A 22,435-nucleotide genomic window follows, 5' to 3' on the forward strand; every position below is an offset into this window, starting at 1 on the left:
TTTCTTTCTTTCTTTATGCTTTCTCAGTTATTTCATGTGCTTCCACTGTTTTAACCATCACTTCTATGCAATTAATTGGTAAACTAGGATTTAAACTCTTTGAGAACAAAAACTGAATCTCATTTATTGTAGTATCCCCAATACCTGCAAAGTGTGAAACACAACTGGTACTTAACGAATGTTTTCCACTGTTGTATTTTTGGTCACATTATTTCCTCTACTTCACACCTCTCCCATCCCCCGGCCTATGTAACATGCATTTTGATTTCTTTTGCCTCATAATCCTATCTATCCTAACCATCTCAAAAACATATTGCCTAAGAAGTATCCCTGAATTTCCCAGACATGTTTTGCAGTTTCTTTGAGCTTTCATGATTACTTGCTATCTTTCACTGTACCATTACTAGGATTTAAAGTTACAAAGGAAAAGGCCATCTCTTAATCATTTTTACTCTCTACAAAACACTGCATAAAAAAACTGTTATCAGTTGCAAGGGCAACATTTCCTAATACCTGCTACAGACAACTAAAATGATAGTTTTTCTTGTTTCCTTCTTTTAAAAGGATAGAATAATTATTCGTGATTAGATTAACTTGATTAGATTGAATGATTAGAATCATTCTATCATTGAATGATTAGAATAACTTAATCGTTCTTAAATAATTAAGAATACAGTTGATCCTTACCCAACAGAGAGGTAAGGGCACCAACTCTCCCTCCCCCCACTGCAGTTGAAAACCCAACAGTAACTTTTGACTCCTCCCAAAACTTAACTACTAACATCCTACTGTTGACTGGAAGACTTACTGACAACTCAACAATCATTTAACACATATTTTGTATGTTATCTATATTCTATACCATATTCTTACAATAAAGTAAGCTAGAGAAAATGTTAAGAAAACCATATGAAGAGAAAGTACATTTATAGTACTATACTGTATTTATTGGGAAAAAAAAAGTATGTATAAGGGGACAACACAGTTCAAACCTGTGTTGTTCAAAGGTCAACTGCATATCTCACTTTTTCTCTCCTCCAATGATAAAAAGCAATGTTTTTGCTTTACAATGTTACTCAAAGGTCTTTGGGAAATTAGAAGCTGATTTAATGAATTCTTTGTTGTGACTTTTTCTTAATTTAATTTTATTTTTTTTCAATGTTCCAAAACTCATTGTTTATGCACCCCACTCAGTGCTCCATGCAATATGTGCCCTCCATAATACTCACCACCAGGGTCATCCAACCCCCCAACCCCCTTCTCTCCAAAACCCTCAGTTTGTTTCTCAGAGACCACAGTCTCTTGTGGTTTGCCTCTCCCTCCAATGTGGCTTGTGGCTTTTATCTTCTTATACAGCAGGGGGTGCTGTTTAGATTACACCCTCATTCCATTATCAGAACAATGTCAGCCTTTAGCTGTCTTAAAATTTTAAGCTACTGTTCACAAGGTGATTTTTGATCATGGACTGGTGGTGGTTCAGTGAATGCTATAGCTACATTTAAAACAAAGCATATTCTATATTAATAAAAAAGCAGAATGTTACTGTTTTACATGAAACAAAATACAACATGAGTCAAACAGGCTCTATTAATCTTATGACTAGAAAATAAAATTATTTGGATATTAGAATGTTCCACGTTTGTAGAAGTAATTTTTTCTACATTCATATATCTAATATCAGAAGATGCTCCCAAATAATAACTTGTTATGATTAAAACTCTCAAATTTTGTTCAGAGAAAACATCTGCAACCTGATAAATTATATCATAAAATGAAAATACTTTTAGAAGATTACACTTACTCTTTTTAACAGATATTAACATTCAAATGTAATTTCAATATTATGAACTTTTTAGTTTCTATTTTAATGGGTAGGTAACAAATGTGCACATTTTGCACAATAAAAATTAATATCCATCTGTAATACCTAACTTCTGACTTACATTATAAGAAGCTGAACACTTTTGAGCAGAGCTTTTCAAATTCTGCTAGCCAATCTAGGTATAAGTGATTTAAAGCAGCTACATAAAATGTCAGTTTCTCAGTAACAAGGCATGGTAACTGCAAATATCTTTATTAGTGCTAGTGCATTTCATGCTACAACACAAAAAGTGTTTTCCCCCCACAAGAACAGAATAGTATAAATACTGTACTAATGCCTTGAACCTGAACTACCAGTGAACAAAATCTCCTAAGTCAGGAAAAGTCCAGATAGCCAATTAAAGCAAAATAATTATATTTAAAAAATATATAAAATATATATTTTATATTACTATATATATATACTATATAGTATATATATATACTATATTACTATGATAGAACTCCACAAATGTAGCTTTTTGTATGCTAGAAATAAAAATGTCTTTAATCTTTTCATTGCTTCCCAAACTTGTAGCAACATGTCTTCAAACTCTTGTCTCTAGTTCTTTAAAATTATAAGCATAATTTTATGGCATTGCAAAATCAGCCTCTAGTTTACAAACTGCAAAGTATGCTAATCATAAAAAATGGCAGCATATTCAAGTAAAAGTTATGTGCACACTTCAACACTAGCAATGAATAAGTGCAATAACAAATAGAACATCATCAAAATTATTGTAAATTAAAGAAATGCTCAAATTACTGGTCCATATTAAAATTCTTAAATATATTAAATCTTCAAATATTCTGGAATTCAAAATGTACAAAATATAATTTGGAACTTTGATTAGAGAACAGAAAGAATTCTATAGTTAATGGTGACATTTCCTGCAAATAATCTTCATTTCATTCCTGCACTGTCAAAAATTTCTCAGCCAGTTAACTCCTATATTTTAGTATTTAAAAAGATGCATGGCATAGAATGAAAGTCTTCACTTAAAGCATTTATTTTGAGATTATTTTAGGACTCACAAGAGTTTCAAAATTAGTAGAGTCCCAACCACCCCTATGTTAACATCTTACAGACATAAAATAATTTTCAAAACCAGGAAATTAATCTTGATGAATTAAAATTAATAATTTATTCATAACTTATCAGTTTTAGTTGCTATATCTCCTTAATTTTCTCTTATTTGTGACAGTTCCTCAGAATTGTCTCTCATGATCTTGATACATTGAAGAGTACTGGTCTGGTATTTTGTAGAACATTTCTTAATGTGGGTTTGTCTGATGCTTTCTCATGATTAGAAGAGGTTATGCATCATTGGGAAGGAGAAGCAGTACATCCTTCTCAGCACAACATATTTGAGGTCCAAGATGTTGCTATGTGTACTGGTGATAGTAACTTTGAACATCTGATTATGTAGTGATTTGCCTGGATTCTATGTAAAGTTACTATTTTCCTTTCAAACAATTTTTTTTTTTAATTAGAAAACAAGTCATTAAAAGTCTAGGTAACCTTGGGAACAAAAGCTGCCACTCTCTAACAATGAACATGGTAAACAGTTCTTGATTCAGTTTAGCAAATGATTGTTGCTAAAGATAGGAGCAGTTCCTCTTTTGTAATAAGCATTTCTGTTAGACCAATGAAAGGACTTAGAGTTCATGGATTAAAATGCTAAAAATATACAATATTTTTTATATAGTTTTATCTTCAAGTCCAGCTATACTTTATTTTAATAATGAAATAGAGAAAAGGTAACTAAAATTAGTTGAATTCCAAAATCTTATTTTACCTATGTTTCAATAAATAAAAAATTCTTATAATGAGCAAAAATTATTAAAATCAGCTTTGGAAAACATACTGGGTATATTAATTTGCTGGGGATGCCATATTGAAGTACCACAAACTAAGTGGCTTAGAACATAAGCCACATCTCACAGTTCCAAAGGGCAGAAGTCTGAAATCAAAGAGATGACAGGGCCGTGCTACCTCTGAAAGCACTAAGGAAGGATCTGTTTTATGCTTCTTTCTTAGCTTTTGGGAACCTCAGGTATTCTTTTTATATACTCACATGGGCTTCTCTGTGCATGTCTCTGTGTCCAAATTTCCCCCTTTTACAAGGAAACAAGTCATATTGGTTTAAAACCTACCCTAATAACTTCCTTTTAACTTGATCCTCTGTAACAACCCTATTTCCAAATGGGTCACATTCTGAGATACTGGGGGTTAGAATTCCAATATATCCTTTTTTGGTAGTAGATAAAATTTAATCTATAACACTGGGTTTATTTTTATGAGTACTTAATTAATTTGAAGGCATTACCTTTCTATAGTAATTTATTGTTAAAATTCTAAATTAAAATTACAAATAAAAATTAAAGTAAAATAATATTTCAAAAATAAACCCACTGAGGAAGGCTATGCAGCTAAACATTTGAGAGTCTTTTTAAATGAAATTTATAGATATCTACACTATCGACAAAGCAACTAAAAATGTTATAATAGTTATTCATATCATAACATAAATACTAAAAGAAACTGGAATGAAACCTTGGGTTTATTCTTAAACCCACAAGAATAGGCTACCTCTTTTTTTTTTTTAATGATTCTCTAGTGACTGTAAACTTAAGCCCTGATTATTTTTTAAATGAGAAGTTCTAACAAAATAATAACTTTGGACTTGCAAGGTTTTATTTATTCATACCTTTTTCAGTAATGTCAACTGATCCTTTAAGATTCCTCACCATGTGGCTTATAATGCCCATCCCCAGCTAAAACCTGCATAGCCATTTGGTACTACCAGAACAAAATATAGCATGGCCTAGAAAACTTACTAATTAAAGTTAATTTATCATCTAATTTTTAAGTCCAAGTCCTGCAAGTTCATCTCCTTCTTTTTGTCAAAAATTGCTTCTTAAGCATGTATTTTGTGCCAGGCACTGACTGGATACATGCTGATAAAGGAAGCAGATATAGTTTCTGTCCTTCAATGTAGACAAAGGGACAAATAAGTAAAATAACACCAAATGTACAATTATATATGTGAAGAGTATAATGGAGGAAATTATTGGGGACAAAAATATATGATAGTGGAACAATTACCTAGACACTATGAAAAGAGGAGAATTCTCCAATTAATGTCTCCGGACATTTAGCCTGAGAAAAAGCATTAGAAAGAACCAGCCACATGAAGGTTTTTCCAGACAGAGGGAGAGCATGTTTGACATCCTGGTTTGGGAAAGAATGTATTGTAACTGAAGAAGTAAAAGGCCAAGGACTCTGAAGGAGTGGGGAACAGAGTGACAATAGTACCAGGTAAGTTTTAATTAGGCAGAAATTAGATCTTAGAGGGTATATCAGTTAGGTCAAAAAGTACCAAACACCCAATTCAAAATGGCTAAGTGAAAAAGTGAATGTATTAACTCATATAATGTAAAAACTTTTGAAAACAGCTCCCTTTAGACAAGGAAGATTGATTGAAACTTTACCAGTATCTAATTTCTTTCTTCTCTTGGCTCTATGTCCTCAAATGGGCCCTTTCTCCTATATTTGTGGGACAAAAGCATATCCTTTCTCACTAATAAGAATCCCAGAATGGGATCTCTTTGTCTTTGATTAGTCTAACTTACATTATGTGCCCATTATTCCTTACTCCTTACTACCCTGTGGGAAATAACATATTTGGATTACTAGACTGAGTCACATACCATTCCTGGGGTCTTAAGTGAAAAATTTTTCTCTTTTTAAATTTAATTTAAAAACTTTTTCAGTGTTCCAAGGTTCATTGTTTATGTACCACACCCAGTGTTCCATGCAATACTTGCCCTCCTTAATACCCAGGAGCTGGCTCACGCAACCCCCTACCCACCTCCCCTCCAAAACCCTCAGTTTGTTTCTCAGAGTCCATAGTCTCTCATGGTTCCTCACCCCCTCCGATTTCCCCCAACTCACTTCTCCTCTCCATCTCCCAATGTCCTCTGTGTTATTCCTTATGCTCCACAAGTAAGTGAAACCATATAATTCACTCTTTCTGCTTGACTTATTTCACTCAGCATAATCTCCTCCAGTCCCATCCATGTTGATACAAAAGTTGGGTATTCATCCTTTCTGATGGAGGCATAATATTCCATTATATATATGGACCATATCTTCTTTATCCATTCATCTTTTGAAGGGCATCTTGGCTCTTTCCACAGTTTGGCAACTGTGGTCATTGCTGCTCTGAACATTGGGGTACAGATGGCCCTTTTTTTAAGCAAAAAAATTTTTAAAGTGATTTGTTTTGGGGGGACACTTTAAGTAATATTGTAGTAGTAGTGCAGAGGTCACATGAACCATCCACAGAAAATGATAATAAAAACTAGATTTAAAACAAAATCAAGAAATTAAATTAAATTAAAGAAATTTAAAGGAGGAATTCTGGCAATAAATACCTAGCTATAAGTATACTGTGCATGAACGGGGAAGGACCCCAGGGGCACAGCAAAATAGTTAGCAGAGAATATACAGAAATCTACTCTTCAAAGACAGAAGTACACACGTCAGGTCAATTGAGTTTGATGTATTTCTTAATTGAGTACATTCCTTCACCATGATTAGCTTAGATAGCAGAAAGCCTGAAGTGTTAGAATACAGAGTACAGAGTCCAAATCTGGCAGAGCAGCTGGAAAGTAGTGGGTAATCTTAGAAGCAAGGAAACCAGAGAGAAAGAGACTCATCTTTGCTTAAGTACTTGGCTAACCTGACAATTTTCACAGACCCACAGGGTGCCAGTCTAAAAAAGCAACAGTGGAAAGCCAGAAAACAGGGTCGTCATCAGTATATTTTTGATGACAATGACATTAAAATGGACATCAATTTAAAAAAATCAAAATGTCAAATTATTGACTTCTAAATAACCCATCGGTCAAAGAATTCATAAAGGAAAACAAAATATTTTCACTAGAATAATAATGAAAATAAATCAAAGTTTGTAGGATACAGCTATTGCAGAACTTAACAGGGAAGTTTATAGCCTTAAATGCATATATAAGAAAAAGAAAGGTCTTAAATACACGAGCTATGCCTTCCCTTTAAGAAGTTACCAAAAAAAAAGAAAAAGACAAAACAAAAAACCAAACCAAAACAAAAAAACAACAACAACAGGAAATCACACTCACAGAAATACAGAAGGAGATAATAAAGGACAGAAATCAATAAATCTCAGAAATCTGAGAAAAACCAATGAAACCAAAAGCTAGTTTGTCAAAAAGATTAATAATATTGATAAGCTTCTAGTCACAAAGGAAAAAGGGCACTAATTGAATAATTAGTAATAATAATAATTCACTAATATGAATAATGGAAGAGAAGACATTCAAAGGATAAGGCACTATTTGGACCAACAATGTGCCCATAAATTCAATGATTTAGATGAAATGGACAAACTCCTTGAAAGACATCAACAATCAAGGCTCACTAAAGAAGAAAAAGATAATCTGAATAGTTCTGCATTGATATTTAAAAAGTAGAACTCGTGTTTTAATGTGTTCCAAAAACAAACAAAACAACAACTACAAGAAAAAGTTGAAAACCCAGATGACTTCACTGGTGGATTCTACCAAAAATTTAGGAAGAAATAATATCAATTTGATACAAACATTCCCCCCAAAATAGGTTTTCAAGAAGGAGGGAGAGGTCAACTATATCATTTCTGAGAAATCTCAAGAGATTAATTTTGCTTTTTTAAAGATTTTATTATTTATTTGAGAGAGAGAGAGACAGAGACAGTGCAAGCATGAGTAGGGGGAAGGGCAGAGGAAGCAAGAGAAGCAGGCTCCCCACTGAGCCCAGAGCCTGACATGGGGCTTGATCTCAGGACCCTGAGATCATGACCTAAGTGGAAGTCAGAGGCTTAACTGACTGAGCCACCCAGACACCCCTCAAAAGAGATTTGTACTACATATACATGAGTTATTAAATATTCTGAAGAAAAAAAAACTGCTGAAACTGGAATAAAGCTCATCTATATGTATCAGGAGTTTATTATACTTCACAGGTTGGGAGATACGACGGTGGGCATCACTAGATGAGCTCAAGTGAAGAGGTAATTTGCTCATTTAACATTTGTTCTAAATTCCTTTCACTGTATCTTTCTGAGATGCAGAAGCTGGGCAGCTAAAAACTACATTTACTAGTCTCTCTTGCAGCCAGGATTCTGGTCATTATTTAGATTCTGCCAATCAGATGTGTTTCAAAAGAATTAAAAATGGAGTTAAGCTGGCAGATTAGCAGTGCATGAGGCATCCTTTTGGCTGGTATAGATCTAGCAGGCAACACAGATCAACCTTGGAGGCAGTTATATCCGTGGTTCCTGATTACTGGATTGCGGCTAAGTTGGTGTGACCCATGGAGTCTTCAGTTAGAACAGTGATGTCCTGATTGAACCAAGGGTAGTTTCCTTAAGCAGGCCAATTCAACAGTAATGCCCTGAAATCATTTGTGGGAATGAGGGAGCTGGCTCTTCAATAATTTCGTAAGTACCCAGAAACCTTTTTCTGCTTAAATAGCCTTAGTGGTTTGTGTTATCATGGACTGAACTGACTGATGTATCAACTAACAGCCCCAAATGGTCACAGTTGCAAAACCAAAAAGCCAATTCAGTCTCTCACAACTGGCTTGATATCTGATAGCCATAGACATTTCAAAGTTAATACTGAAGGAGAGATAAGTGAAATCTTTAAAATACTATGTATGACCTTGAAGGGAAAAGAGGAGTTCTTAAGACAAAAAGAATAAGCATAAATAAAAATATGATAAATCTGACTACATTAAAATTGGAAGTTCTATTAATCAAAAGGCAATTTAGAATAAAAAAAGACACACCAAGACTGGGAAAAGATATCTCTCACAAATATAATTGACAAAAGGACCAGCATCCAAAATCTAAAACACTCATAAATTTATAAGAAAAAGATACATAGGGACGCCTGGGTGGCTCAGTTGGTTAAGCAGCTGCGGCTCAGGTCATGATCCCAGCGTCCTGGGATGGAGTCCCACATCGGGCTCCTTGCTCATCGGGGAGCCTGCTTCTCCCTCTGCCTCTACCTGCCATTCTGTCTGCCTGTGCTTGCTCTCTCTCCCTCTCTCTCTCTGACAAATAAATAAATAAAATCTTTAAAAAAAAAAAAAAAGAAAAAGATACATAATCCAATAGAAACATGTATCAAAGCCCTAAAATATCACTTTAAAAAAGAAGAAATCCAAAAGACTAAAAACATAAAAAGGTACCTTAATGAGACACTGTTTCATATTCAGCACTGACAAAAATCAAAAAGGCTGTCAATGAGAAGTGTTGGCATGGGTGACAAGCATCAGGAATTCTAATACACAGCTGGTGGGAAAATAAATTAGTACTACTGGTAAAGTTGAAGACATTTTCAGAAATGTATGCTTACATGCATTGGAATCCATATTTAATGGTCATAACATTGTAATTGGCAAAAACGACTCAAATATCCACCAACAGTTGTGTGGATATATAAATGGATATACATTCCATTAAATGCAATAAGCAAAAAGATACCTAAGCCTTTTATCCTTTAAACTTATTCCTCCTCCACATTTCTCATTACATCACTCCTGACCCAGTTCTTCAAGTCATGTTAGGGCTTCTCCCTCTCTCTAAACATTGCCTTGCCAAATTTGAGTAGTCATTATATTCCAAAAGAATCTACTCCCTAAATATCTCTGCAACCTTTTTTCTCCATCGCCAATAACTCCTTATTTTGGGCCCATATCATTTTTCACCCAGATAAATATAAGTAACTCCTAAAAGTCTTCTTTGCCTCTGGTCTCATTCTCATTGCAAACTGATGTTCAACATGATGCTAAAGCTTTCATTTTCAAAGCCATGTGATGATAAAACCCTTCCACTTGGATGAAGTACGAGTAAAAATAATGGCTATAATTTACTAAGCCCCTACTGTATGGCAGGCATTATTTCATTTATCCTTATAATGCTGCAAAATGGCTGGTGTTATATCTATTTTATAGATGAGGTAACTACAGCTTAGAGAGGAGTAAGTAATTTGCCCAAATTTACATAGCTAATATGTGGATAAACCAAGATTCAATTTCAAAGTATTTCAATTGCAAAATCTTTGCTTTTAATCAATACATTATTCTGCCTAAATTCTAAGCATCACACATGAAGTTCTAAATGATCTGACATGAGCCTATTCCCCAGCCTGACCTCCTGTCCCTCTGGTTCCACTTAGCCATTGTAGATACTGCCACTCCATTTGCTCCTTCCTTACTAATAACCTCTATTTTCTTTAGGACAGTAGTACGCTCAGCTAAAAACTAGTTTCCCTGACCGTCCTTGAAGCTGAGATTACCATTCTGATGAAAGAGATATAAGTGGAAATCTCTGGATGGGGTTTCTGGGAAAGCTCTTTAGTAAGGCTCAAAGTAATCTGGCATGCAATTTTTGCTCCACTCCTACCCCACCTTCTTCTTTCCTGGAAAATAGTGCTGTATCAGCTCTCTTACAGCCATGGGATATACATATAAGCATGAAAGTCGCATGCTCTGGAATACAGAATATAAAATTAGGAGCCCAGGTCTGTGATGGCATTACCCACTCCAGGACTGCCTTTCTATGGGCTTGTGTGTTTAATTGCCATGTTTTCCTATTCATAGTTAAGCATCGTCAGAACTGACACATACCCTTAATTGAGGCCTTTACTGGTCAACCTGCAATTTACTCAATATACTACGATTTGGCACACTTCTGTAGAGGGAGGTGGCCTGCTATTAAGATACATATGTATATCAGTCTCTTTAATTTTTTAAAGAAAATTCAGCATACTTAGGCTTTAGCCAGAGAAGTTTTAAATGGCTTATTTGTTTTATATATTCAGTATTTTTATTTTTATTTTTAAAGATTTTATTTATTTATTTGACAGATCACAAGTAGGAAGAGCAGCAGGCAAAGAGAGGAGGAAGCAGACTCCCTGCTGAGCAGAGATCCTGATGCGGGGCTCGATCCCAGAACCCTGGGATCATGACCTGAGCTGAAGGCAGAGGCTTAAACCACTGAGCCACCCAGGCGCCCCTATATATTCAGTATTTTTATAAGCTTTTGTTTGAAAGTTCTACCCTTAAAAATGGGTTGAAAATCACTGGTCTATGACACAGTTTAAACTATCACTGAAATGTATTAAAGTTCTATCTTTGCATTGGGTCAATGACCACAAATCTCAAATAAATTTGATAAAATTTAATTGTGGAACAATTATTCCCTTGGCTTTCACTCAGAGCCAATTACATGGAACAGTCTGAATATCTGTGAAAGTGGCACGTGGGACACTGTGCATCATTTTGGCTTTTTATACAAATGTTCTGGTGACATATTTCCTATACCACGCAGGGCCAGAAAAAAAAGTCTGGTTTTCTTCTGAGGAACTGATATGCTTACTAACAATGGTATGTGAATCATGTAAGCCATTATGTTTTCCTTCTATTTTTAGCAGCTAATTCAGTAAGTTTTTTGTTCGCTAAGAGTGGCTTTCTTCAGCTAACACCTTTTCAGTTTTTAGAGCCTATGTTTTGATATTTTATTTACTTTTTGTTTATTGTGCCAATACATTTACTGAAAGCTGTCTCAAATTATTTTTTAGAAACAGGCAGGCTATTTTTTTTTTTTTAAAACCATACCTTAAAGGGAAAGGAATATTACTCTTCTGACAAGACCAACAAAACCCATATGCAGATAGCCTTAGATTAATCAATCACTATTGCGATATTGTTTTCTATCCTAGCTAACTATAATAAAATTAAAGGTGTGTTGCGTTGTGAGATGTAATCCTCCCCTTCCAGGTCCCTGCATGTTATTGCTGGATATGCTAAGAATGCAAAGCCTAGACCACTCTTTAAGCAGGCCATTTCTCAGGATTGCTTTTGCAAGGAGCAACCCTGAAGGATAAAGCAACATCTTCTTTAAGACAAGGAAAGGGTTTGCTTTCATTTTCTTAAATTGAAAGCAATGGATTCCCCAAGGTCAGTATTCTTCAGCTGCGACACAAACCCACTGCATTTAAAAGATTCATTTGGGCCATCATGTAGCCTCTGTGGGACTTGGAAGGCATGGGGAACCAATCCAACATGATATTCGTATTAACTGTTGTGACAATAAGTAATAAAACTTCTGATCCAGGAGTTTCATGTCTTCTGCTAACATCCATAATAGTGACAGACTAACTTGCAGGTAGATTTAATCCCAAATCCTGACAAGGATTCTCAAAAAAATTAGTTGGATCATTCAAAGTTTTAAAGCAGGTTTGAATTACATCCTTTGTAACTCAGAAGAATTCCTATAGACATACCATTAATGAAGATGACAGAGAAAGGCCAATTAAAATAACTTTCAAACAACAGACTGTCCTCAAAGGAGCCATTAAAGAACTGTTGAGGTTCTGACATTTTAAAGATGAAAATCGTTTTGTGTCTTTATACATCAAACAAATTGAGGAGATTTAAGTTATTTATTAAGACAAAAAGCCCAGGCCCATTAACACTTGATGATCTTGTTTTAAAATGAAGAGAATTATCCCAATGAATGGGCCAGAAAGAATGAATCAAATAAGAGAAGACAGGAAAATATGATAAACAGAGCTATGTGGGACAACTGTGCATTCTTTTAAGCAACTTATGGGCTGAAAGTTAATATAAGGCTTTACTTGAAATAAAAAAATAACACTGCGAAAGCTAAGAACAAACAAACAAAGAAAAAAGTACTTTCTTAGAAAGTGAAAAACTCATGCTCTACATATGAAAAATATGTGTTAATAATTGATTTATTTCTGAATAAACACAGAAATAAAATATGCTTCCATTCAAAATAAGCAACTCAACATAAAAAAGCCTACAACATTTTAAGTTGGTAAATAAATGATAAAAGTGAATTCCTTTCTAGACCAGGAAATTTCTGATGCCACTCAGCAACTCAGCATACCCCACCCCTTTTGCAACTCCCAACTATTGCTAACAAAAAATAGTGCCCAGCATGTTACTAATTCAAAAAACTGAGAAACTGGTAACAGCAAAGTGTCCAGAAAGCTCATGGTTCTGTACTTAAGAATGCTATTAAAACCTTCAACATTAAAAAAAAATCTTTAGAAACATTATATAAAGACTAATTCAGAAGCAAATACAAAGCTAGACAGCAGACTGGAAGATACACTGAAATGAGTTGACAACAAAGGAAAGAAGACATAAAAAGTAGGGAAGAGTAATTACAAAGGTACAATTGCGTGCAATCATTTAGACAAACTAACTTAAGATAAAACTTGCATCACTATTTTTGAACACAGCATATCATCAAAAGCATTCATTATCTCACACATAAGGGGAGTGTGCATGACCTTGTGAAAAGACTTAAAACCAAGACTGCACAGGATGCAGGAGAACAGGGATTTTATTTACTTATTTATTTTTAACAAAAGACTATTGTATCTTAGTTATTTCATAATCATTAAAAAAAAGTTATAGATGGGGCGCCTGGGTGGCTCAGTGGGTTAAAGCCTCTGCCTTTGGCTCAGGTCATGATCTCAGGGTCCTGGGATCGAGCCCCGCATCGGGCTCTCTGCTAAGCAGGAAGCCTGCTTTCCTCCTCTCTCTGCCTGCCTCTCTGCCTGCTTGTGATCTCTGTCTGTCAAATAAATAAATAAAATCTTAAAAAAAAAAAAAGTTATAGAAAATTGTTCTGATAAATCAATGACAAAATGACATCCTTCCTGTCATTCCATTGATTTAAAAAATTATTGAACAAATATATATTCAGCAGTTTACTAAGGGATTTAGTTGGCAAACATTCCCTATTTATGCATTTTATTTATTCAAAATTATAAATCTAATTTTTAAAAAGTAAGGTATCATTTAGTTCTACTGCTTATAAACATATGAAATAATATTTAAGATAAAAAATGTTTAAGGTTAAAAAGCTTCTTAGTGATAAAGGAATGAATTAATCATACTTAACACGTTTTTTTTTGTTTTTTTTTTTTAAAGGGATGTATTCTATCAAATCTGTGTTTGGGCAAAGAGTGATTTTGGGCAATACTTAAAATACCTTCTACATAATTAATCAAAATGTGTGTTATTTTCATTTCTGAAGCAAAGCTCTTTATTATTGTCTTTTAGCAATTTCAACTTTGTTCATGTTTAAGAGAAACTTGTCATGCTGTTAATTTTTAAAATATTTTCCAGCGAGTAAATGATCTCCCTTAGAACACATCCGTGAAGTGGGGTAAAGCTGGAGTTTGGTGAAGGATATTTCAAATATCAGAAGCAAATTTAGAATAAAAGGTCCATAGCACTGGTACCTTACCACCAAAAACCCCTTTGTATTTCGTTACTCCCTCATGGGCCTATTGTTTCAAAACATTTTGCATGTACTCATTTATTAATTGAAATGGTCAGATTAAGACATTATGATGAGACTCTCAAAGAATGCTCCTAATAAGCATGAAAAGTGCAATCTCAGTGTGCTGGTAAAATACAGAAAAATACAAGCTCGATGTTTAACCTAGTTATTTTTCAACAGGTCAACAGAGGTAATGAAATTGTTTTATTCATTTCAACAAAACACTATGAATGCAAATTAGTAAATGGATGGCATTCTAAAACTGAGTTAATAAAGGGTATTCACCACATGGGTTGATTGTAGAGCTAAGTGAAGCAGCTCCCGTGGAAAGGCTGCCTTTTGAAACTGATGAAGCCACAGAAGGTAGAGAAGATGAAGGTGTAGTAGTGGAGGCTGTTGAGGATGGTAACCGTTCGCCAGACTCCATATCTATGGGGAGGGAGAAGAATGTTAATTCTCAGTATTAGATAGTGGAATTATTCAAAGAATTAAACCTATGTTATTATCAAAGTAAGTCATTTAGGCATACTTTTATAAAATATAAAATAATTTCAAAAAACATGCTTTTCAGAAAGATAAAATATGGAATAAAAACATAAGTACAATTTAAAATATCAATTTATGAAGTAAGTTTAATGTTAAGTATACCAAAACTTCTTTTAATAGATTTGCATATAACATATTAACTTCTTATTCTTCCTAAATCACCTCATCATCTATTCATTTACAACATAATACCCATATTATCTTAACAAATCAAGAAAATAACACCACATTGGAATGGATCTTCTAAATCCAAGTCTTGAAAGTCTTAAGCATCCAACAATCTGACTGGGTAACTTGTATCAGACCAAGCGCTCCTCGCCCACCAAAAAGACAAATACATTTTAGAGTTGTTACTGTCAGGTTTGAACTACAGTTAAAATGGCCTTAGTATGACCCCTTTATAATAAGTGAGCACTTACACATATCTTCATTTATTTGCTTAGCTAATTTCAGGTGCAATCTTACATTGGTCTTGTTGTAAGTTTATGTTGATATTAAAAATCTAGAGTAGAAATGAATAATAGGGGATCAAAATGTTTTAACTTCCAGTTTTAAAATAAGTCATGGGATATAAGGTACAGCATGCTGACTATTGTTAGTAATACTACAGTGTATATTTGTAAGTTGCTAAGAAAGTAGATCTTAAAAGTTCTCATCACAAGAAAAAATTTGTAACTGTGTAGTGATGAATGTTAAGTAGGCTTATTGTGATGATCATTTTCCAATATATCTAAATATCCATCATTAAGTTGTACACATGAAACTAATTTCAAATGTTATATATCAATTATATCCCAATAAATTTTTAAATCTAGAATAGGTTACAGTTATTTTAGTACTCTCTGCAAACACTGATCCTACAAGTAAGCAAGAAAGTCATGAAATTCACAATTGCATTAATAAGTGCACAATTTATAGGAAAAAACAAAACAAAAGATACTGCTCATTTATAACTGAACTTATGATCAACCACAAGCAAACTTTCACCATGAAATCTAACCATGAAAAAGATTTCTGTATGGAATTCTATAAGCAATTCACATAATTATTATATATTTTCTTTTTTATATAATTTTAAAAATTACATTAGTCACCATACAGTACATCATTAGTTTTTGATGTAGTGTTCCATGCTTCATTATTTGAATGTAATACCTAGTGCTCAATGCAATACAGGCCCTCCTTAGCACCCATCACTGGGCTAACCCACCCCCACACCCTCCTCTCTAAAACCCTCAGTTTGATTCCCAGAGTCCATAGTCTCTCATGCTTCATCTCCCCATCTGATTTCCCTGTCTTCATTTTTATATTTTCTAAGAAAAATAGTCTGATTTTAAAATACTGACCAATTAAAATAAGGCAGAGCTAATGTATAAAAGTTGGTTTAATCCACAGGGTATTTAGATGATTTTACTCATAAGATCGATAGATATAGTAAAGGTTATCTCAGGTTAACATATAGCATTATTAGTAACCATTTCAGTAAGCTTTCCAATCATATACAATTCAAAATTTCTCTTCATATTCTGGCACTGCTGTCAGCACATCTACAGATGATGATACTGCTATAATGAGTTTGTATTCTTAAGGAAATTTTCTTTCTCCATATCAGCAGTCATCATGGAAAAGAGCAGTTGTTACTGATAGTTAGTTACATGAAACTAACGCTTGAAAGGCAGGTTTTGGGTCATCAAATGGTCATCAAGGAGCTTGAAGACGTGTGGTTGGTCTGATGGAAAGGCCCATACTAATATTTTCTCCACAATTTTCACCCATAAGCCTCATTTCCCTATATACAAAAATTATGCAACCTTTGTTAGAGTTTACAGAAAAAGGCTATTTTTAAAAATGTATAGCTGGTAACCTCATTATCTTATTAAATTCTAAAATGTGCTATTTAAATGTGTTTATTTTTTTTAAAAATGTAAAGTTTTTTGTTTTTTTTAATTTGCCTTTGTACTCTACCGCAAAAATAGTGTGGTGATATAACATAGATTAAGTACTTTAGCTGACTACTTGGCGTAAAAGTATTCAATAAATAATAGTCATTACTTTTTTTAAGATAATAAATTATGAACCCTAGGTATTTTTCTTTCAGTTGTTATTACTTGATTCAGGACTAAAGCAGGTAAAACCCAGAAAACAAAATGAGCAGTCTCTACATATTGCTTATTGAAGATCTTTTCCTGGAAATGGTCATTAAAATTAAAAATATACATATACTTGGATCTTACAATCTACTTTTGAGAATCTATTCTGTAGAAATAAAATTCTAGTAGGTTCTTTATTATAACATTTAAAAAAATAAAGTTTAAACCTGTAAATAACAAAGTAGAACTACAGCTAGTGGTATGATGTTAAAGGCCTTTCTTAGTTTCAATAAAGTGGAATTTTGTTTTATTTTTGGTTCCTTTTGTTCATTTAAGTGGAAAGGGGCTTAATTTTTTTTTTAAATATGGTTATGCAGCCACTTTCCTTAGAAGTTCTATTTATATACATTATTCACGTATTACTTTATTGCAACTATTTTGATCTTAATACTGCAGAGATAGAGTCCAGGCATGCTGCTAAACTCCTACAATACAGGGGACATCCCCCACACAGAGAATTACCTGGCCCAAAATGTTAGGAGCGCTAAGGTTGAGAAATCCTGATCTAAAGTACCAAAAATTGTATTACTTAGAATGCAATTAACTAAAACTTCCTAGTAAGTAGTAATTCTATATAATTGTTATAAGATGATTCAAGTGGATTTATTGACATTGTGATAAATGATAACATTATCATTATATTCAACCTATCGTTTGTGTCAGTCTAGCTCATCTATTATTTTACATTTTGTCCTAATTGTTTAAAACTGATAATGTATCATAGGTCATTAACATATCTCAGAACATTTGCTCATACTGGATAACATGAATTTACTATATTTTACTAGGATGATATTTGCCAATAGCAATTCTGAGAATAGACAAAAGTCAGAACTGTCACAAACAACTTTTCTGCATAATGATTTTCTATACTCATTCCAAAAAGATCCAATGATCAGTTGTTAATGATAACACTTCAAATTCAGGCACAGCAGACTTCCCTTTTGTGTAATCACAGAGTTTATGAATGCTGACAGCTGCTAGGTGTAAACCTGAACAGGTGCTATTAAGGAAAAGCAAGACACGTGGGCTAAGAAGTACAAACATGATCAGCTGCCCTTTGTGTTATTTGCAGGAAACATAATAACAGACGTAGATAATTTCTCCTAGAAGGTGTTCTGTCTTTATCTTTGTCAGCAATATCAAAAGTTCTCTGTGGGGATTCAAAGCACAAGGGTAGATTTGGTGAAACCTGATTTATCCTTGCAAGGTAAACTCAAGTGAAAAACAGTAATCAAGAATAATAAAGATCATGAGGTAGTCACTCTGCTGCTGCTTTTGGTTTAGTAGTGCCACTAACATTAGATTTACAAGTCCACTATTCTCTAAAAGGCCTGACAACCACTTTTATAAAACCATTTCTTTAGATAACTTCCAGGCAAGTGAACACACTTGGACAAATAATATTTCAAGATTTTAAGTAGCTAAACAAAAACAAAAGCCAAGAAGATACAAACACTTTTCTGGTAAGGGATTTTGTGAAATAGGAGATAAGGCAGAAACACCTTATTAGATAACAAACAAAATTATATAATATGTTTGAAGGAAAGTCATTCTATTTACAATACTTTCATTTACCTACATTTTCAAACATAGTTATTTTGAGTCTTAAGCATAATATCTTGTGACTTAAAATATGAATATATAAAATGAATCAATTTCCTTTGAAGATTCGCATATTTTAACAACCACCGTAAAGAGTAACAATTGCATCCCCAAACAAAAATAGGCTGGCATGAGGTGCCTGGGTGGCTCAGTGGGTTAATCCTCTGCCTTCTGCTCAGGTCATGGTCCCAGGGTCCTGGGATCCAGCCCTGCATCAGCTCTCTGCACTGCAGGAAGCCTGCTTCCCCTTCTCTCTCTGCTGCCTCTCTGCCTGCTTGTGATCTCGGTCTCTCTCTGTCAAATAAATAAATAAGATCTTTTTAAAAAAAAATGGGCTGGCAACCAGGTGCTCTGTGCTGCAGTCTGTGATCTGGAGCAAGTCACAGACACTCTAAATACTAGTTTTCTTATCTGAAAAAATGATAGGTTTGAACTAAACTAATCCTCAAGTCACTATCAGAGTTTTGCCAACTTGATGGTAAAAAACAAAACAAAACAAAACAAAACCTTCACATTGTATTAAAATATTTAACAATTTGGGATGGCTGGGTGACTCTGTTGGTTAAGTGTCCGACTCTTGATTTCAGCTCAGGTCATGATTATGCAATGAAGCCCTGGCACTCAGTGGGAAGTCTGCTCGAGATTCTCTCTCTCCTCTGCACCCCCCCCACTTTCTCTCTCTAAAATGAATAAATAAATCTTCAAAATATTTAACAATTTAATTCCCCCTTTTCCTTATCTTTCCTTTCATTGCCCTGGTTCTATCTCCAAATGTGTATCATGATAAATTATAAATTTCTGTTAAATCTTTCAAAGATTTAGTTGTATTATTTATACCTCAAGAGACTTGATAAGAAAATTATACAAGGGGCGCCTGGGTGGCTCAGTGGGTTAAAGCCTCTGCCTTCGGCTCGGGTCATGGTCCCAGGGTCCTAAGATTGAGCCCCGCATCAGGCTTTCTGCTGAGCAGGGAGCCTGCTTCCTCCTCTCTCTCTGCCTGTTTCTCTGCCTACTTGTAATCTCTGTCTGTCAAATAAATAAATAAAATCTCCAAAAAAAAAAAAAAAATTATACAAGAGTAGAGCACTGATTTTCATGCTCTCCAGTAAATATCTATCCAAACGGATTAAATATTCCTTTTCAATGAGACATCTGTGAGAAAGAGGCTATCCTAAGATATAAAAGAATATTACAGAAAATTTGAACAAAATTTAACATGTATGGATCAACTAAACTGTAAGTAGAGTATATGAATTTAAATGTTGACAATGATTAGAAATTTCTAACAAGGATACAAAAGTCAGAAGAATAAAAAGAGAGACAATGTCTAGTTAATTGTTCCTTTAATCTACGAAGTCCCAAAATACAACCAAAAAGACTAAAGCTTTGCTTAATTAGGAAATACAACTAAAATTAACTGGAATTTCTAATATATTTCTGGAAAGTGAGGCTGATGAATAAGAGATTGGGAAAAATAAAGCAGGGTAACAAACAGAAGTCATGTTATTTTATGCAAGATATCCACATATACTCAAAAGTTGAAGAAAGAAAGATGCAAAGTACTACAGTCTGATGAACTAGAATAAAAACTCCCTTTCAGTGGGGAAGAAGCAGAGCTAACCTAACGGGAAAAACACACTTCTTAAAGAGCAAAATGAATTTAAGAGTTTGTGCATATCATGCAAAAATATTTTTGTCCTGGTTATCCTAACATTAGGTTTGTCTTTCTAATATTAATCACTCTCATTCAAAATCTTCAGTTTATCCAAGAAGTATATTCACATATATGGGTAAAGATATATGTAAAGGATATTTATTACAACATATTAATTATAAATGACTTTTTAAAAAAGGATTTGAGAGAGAGAGAGAGAGCATTGGGGAGGGGTAGAGGAAGAGGGAAAGAGGGGATCCCAAGCAGACCCCCAATGACCATGGAGTCTGACATGGGGATTGATCTCATGACACTGAGATCATGACCCACGATGAAATCAAGAGTCAGATGCTCAAACAGCTGAGCTACCCAGGCACTCTGGTAAATGACTTTTATTTATTTATTTTTTTTAAAGATTTATTTATTTGTTTGACAGACAGAAATCACAAGGAGGCAGAGAGGCAGGCAGAGAGAGGAGGAAGCAGGCTCCCCGCTGAGCAGAGAGCCCAATGCAGGGCTCGATCCCACGACCCTGGGATCATGACCTGAGCTGAAGGCAGAGGCTTTAACCCACTGAGCCACCCAGGCACCCCAAGGGAGAATATTCTTATGCCTGTATATGTAGAATACTTCTAGAAAATTTTTAAGAAACTGGTAACTGGGGGCACCTGGGTGGGTTAATCAGTTGAGCATTGGACTCTTGGTTTCAGCTCAAGTCATGACATCAGGATTCTGTAATTGAGTCCCACATGGGGCTCTGGCTCAGCATGGAGTCCGTTGGGATTCCATCCCTCTCCCTCTCTCTCTCCGCCCCTCTCTTCACTCAGCGCTGTTGCACACACTTTCTCTCTTGAGAGAGAGAGAGAAACAAACAAACAAAAACAAAGAAAAGAAAGAAACGGGTAACTCTTTACTCCTAGCTAAAGGGACTAGGGAATTGGCATCTAGGGTAGGTGAATTATTTTTCACTATATATCTTTTTGACCACTTGCTACCATGTGCTAGTATTAATGACAGTTAAACTAATAAAAAAAAGGAAGAACTTCTAAAGATTTGTTATTGCTGAAAATTACCCTTCAATATGTTCTACAGAGAGTTCCAGTTCAAGATTGTGATGCAAAAGGATCCCGAATCCACCTCTTCCCACAGACACACTGAGTCTACAGTGACCCATGAAACAAATTCCTCTAAAACAAAACAAAACAAAACAAAACAAAAAAACCCCCTAAAGTCTGGCTCAGTGATGACTAGATATCAGGCAAACAAGAGAACCACATTAAAGCAGGTAAGAAGCTGAGACACAATATTGCTATAAAACCCCACTCCTAGCACGGGGACACACAACCAGGAAGGAACTCAAAACACAGAAGTTCTCCTGAGGAGCAAGTGGTTTGAGCCCCACACTGGGCACCCCAACTTTTATGACACACACTTGAGAAATGAGCCTCCAAAACAACAACTTTGAGAACCAACAAAGCTTGCATCTCAAGACCTACAAGACCATGTGATCTGAGAAACTGCCTTTAAAGGACTCACATTCAGATTCACCCACCCCAAGACTCAGCTCAGAGGGAGCCAATCACACCCAGAACTACTTGAGTTAAAGCACTGGCATAAGGGAGCAGCATCTAATTTAACACAAAGATCCAGGAGCCTGCTGGAACACTCCACAGGGATGGAGACAGGCAGATGTCATCTTCACACTTTCCTCTTTACTGTGCTCCAGAACACCAGTATCTTCCAGAAGGAAGCTTTTACATGCAACGAGTGCCCCAATTTAGAGGGCTACTGCCTAGGGAACACCTCTTGACTGCCTACTTGTGGATGCCAGGAGAGATTGTTTTCCTGGTCCCACACCATAATAATCATACCCCTATCTAGAACACCAATTTTTACGACTGCTTCCAAGGAATCGCTCTACATCACCTGTCTCTGGTGGGCAGTGGGGCTTACACTCATGGATCCATAGGATTGCACCAAGCAGAGAAAGGGTTCTTTTTTTTTTTTTTTTTAAAGATTTTATTTATTTATTTGTCAGAGAGAGAGAGGGAGAGAGAGCGAGCACAGGCAGATAGAATGGCAGGCAGAGGCAGAGGGAGAAGCAGGTTCCCTGACGAGCAAGGAGCCCGATGTGGGACTCGATCCCAGGACGCTGGGATTATGACTTGAGCCGAAGGCAGCTGCTTAACCAACTGAGCCACCCAGGC

The 22,435-nt window shown here is 35.0% G+C and overlaps 1 protein-coding gene across 6 annotated transcripts in view; it reads right to left on the bottom strand.

The window, feature by feature from the left end:
• Positions 1–22,435, bottom strand: part of LOC111143279 (bromodomain adjacent to zinc finger domain 2B) — a 313,123-nt gene that overhangs the window by 123,250 nt on the left and 167,438 nt on the right. For all 6 annotated transcript variants that reach the window (XM_022496948.1, XM_022496939.1, XM_022496956.1 and 3 more), the window contains exon 3: positions 14,559–14,702. In XM_022496948.1, coding sequence (XP_022352656.1) covers positions 14,559–14,700 — 142 coding nt within the window. In that variant the 5' untranslated portion in view covers positions 14,701–14,702. The remainder of the gene's footprint in view (positions 1–14,558; positions 14,703–22,435) is intronic.

Source organism: Enhydra lutris, unplaced genomic scaffold (assembly GCF_002288905.1).
Source record: "Enhydra lutris kenyoni isolate GAN:26980312 unplaced genomic scaffold, ASM228890v2 scaffoldscaffold1, whole genome shotgun sequence".
Classification (NCBI taxonomy): domain Eukaryota; kingdom Metazoa; phylum Chordata; class Mammalia; order Carnivora; family Mustelidae; genus Enhydra; species Enhydra lutris.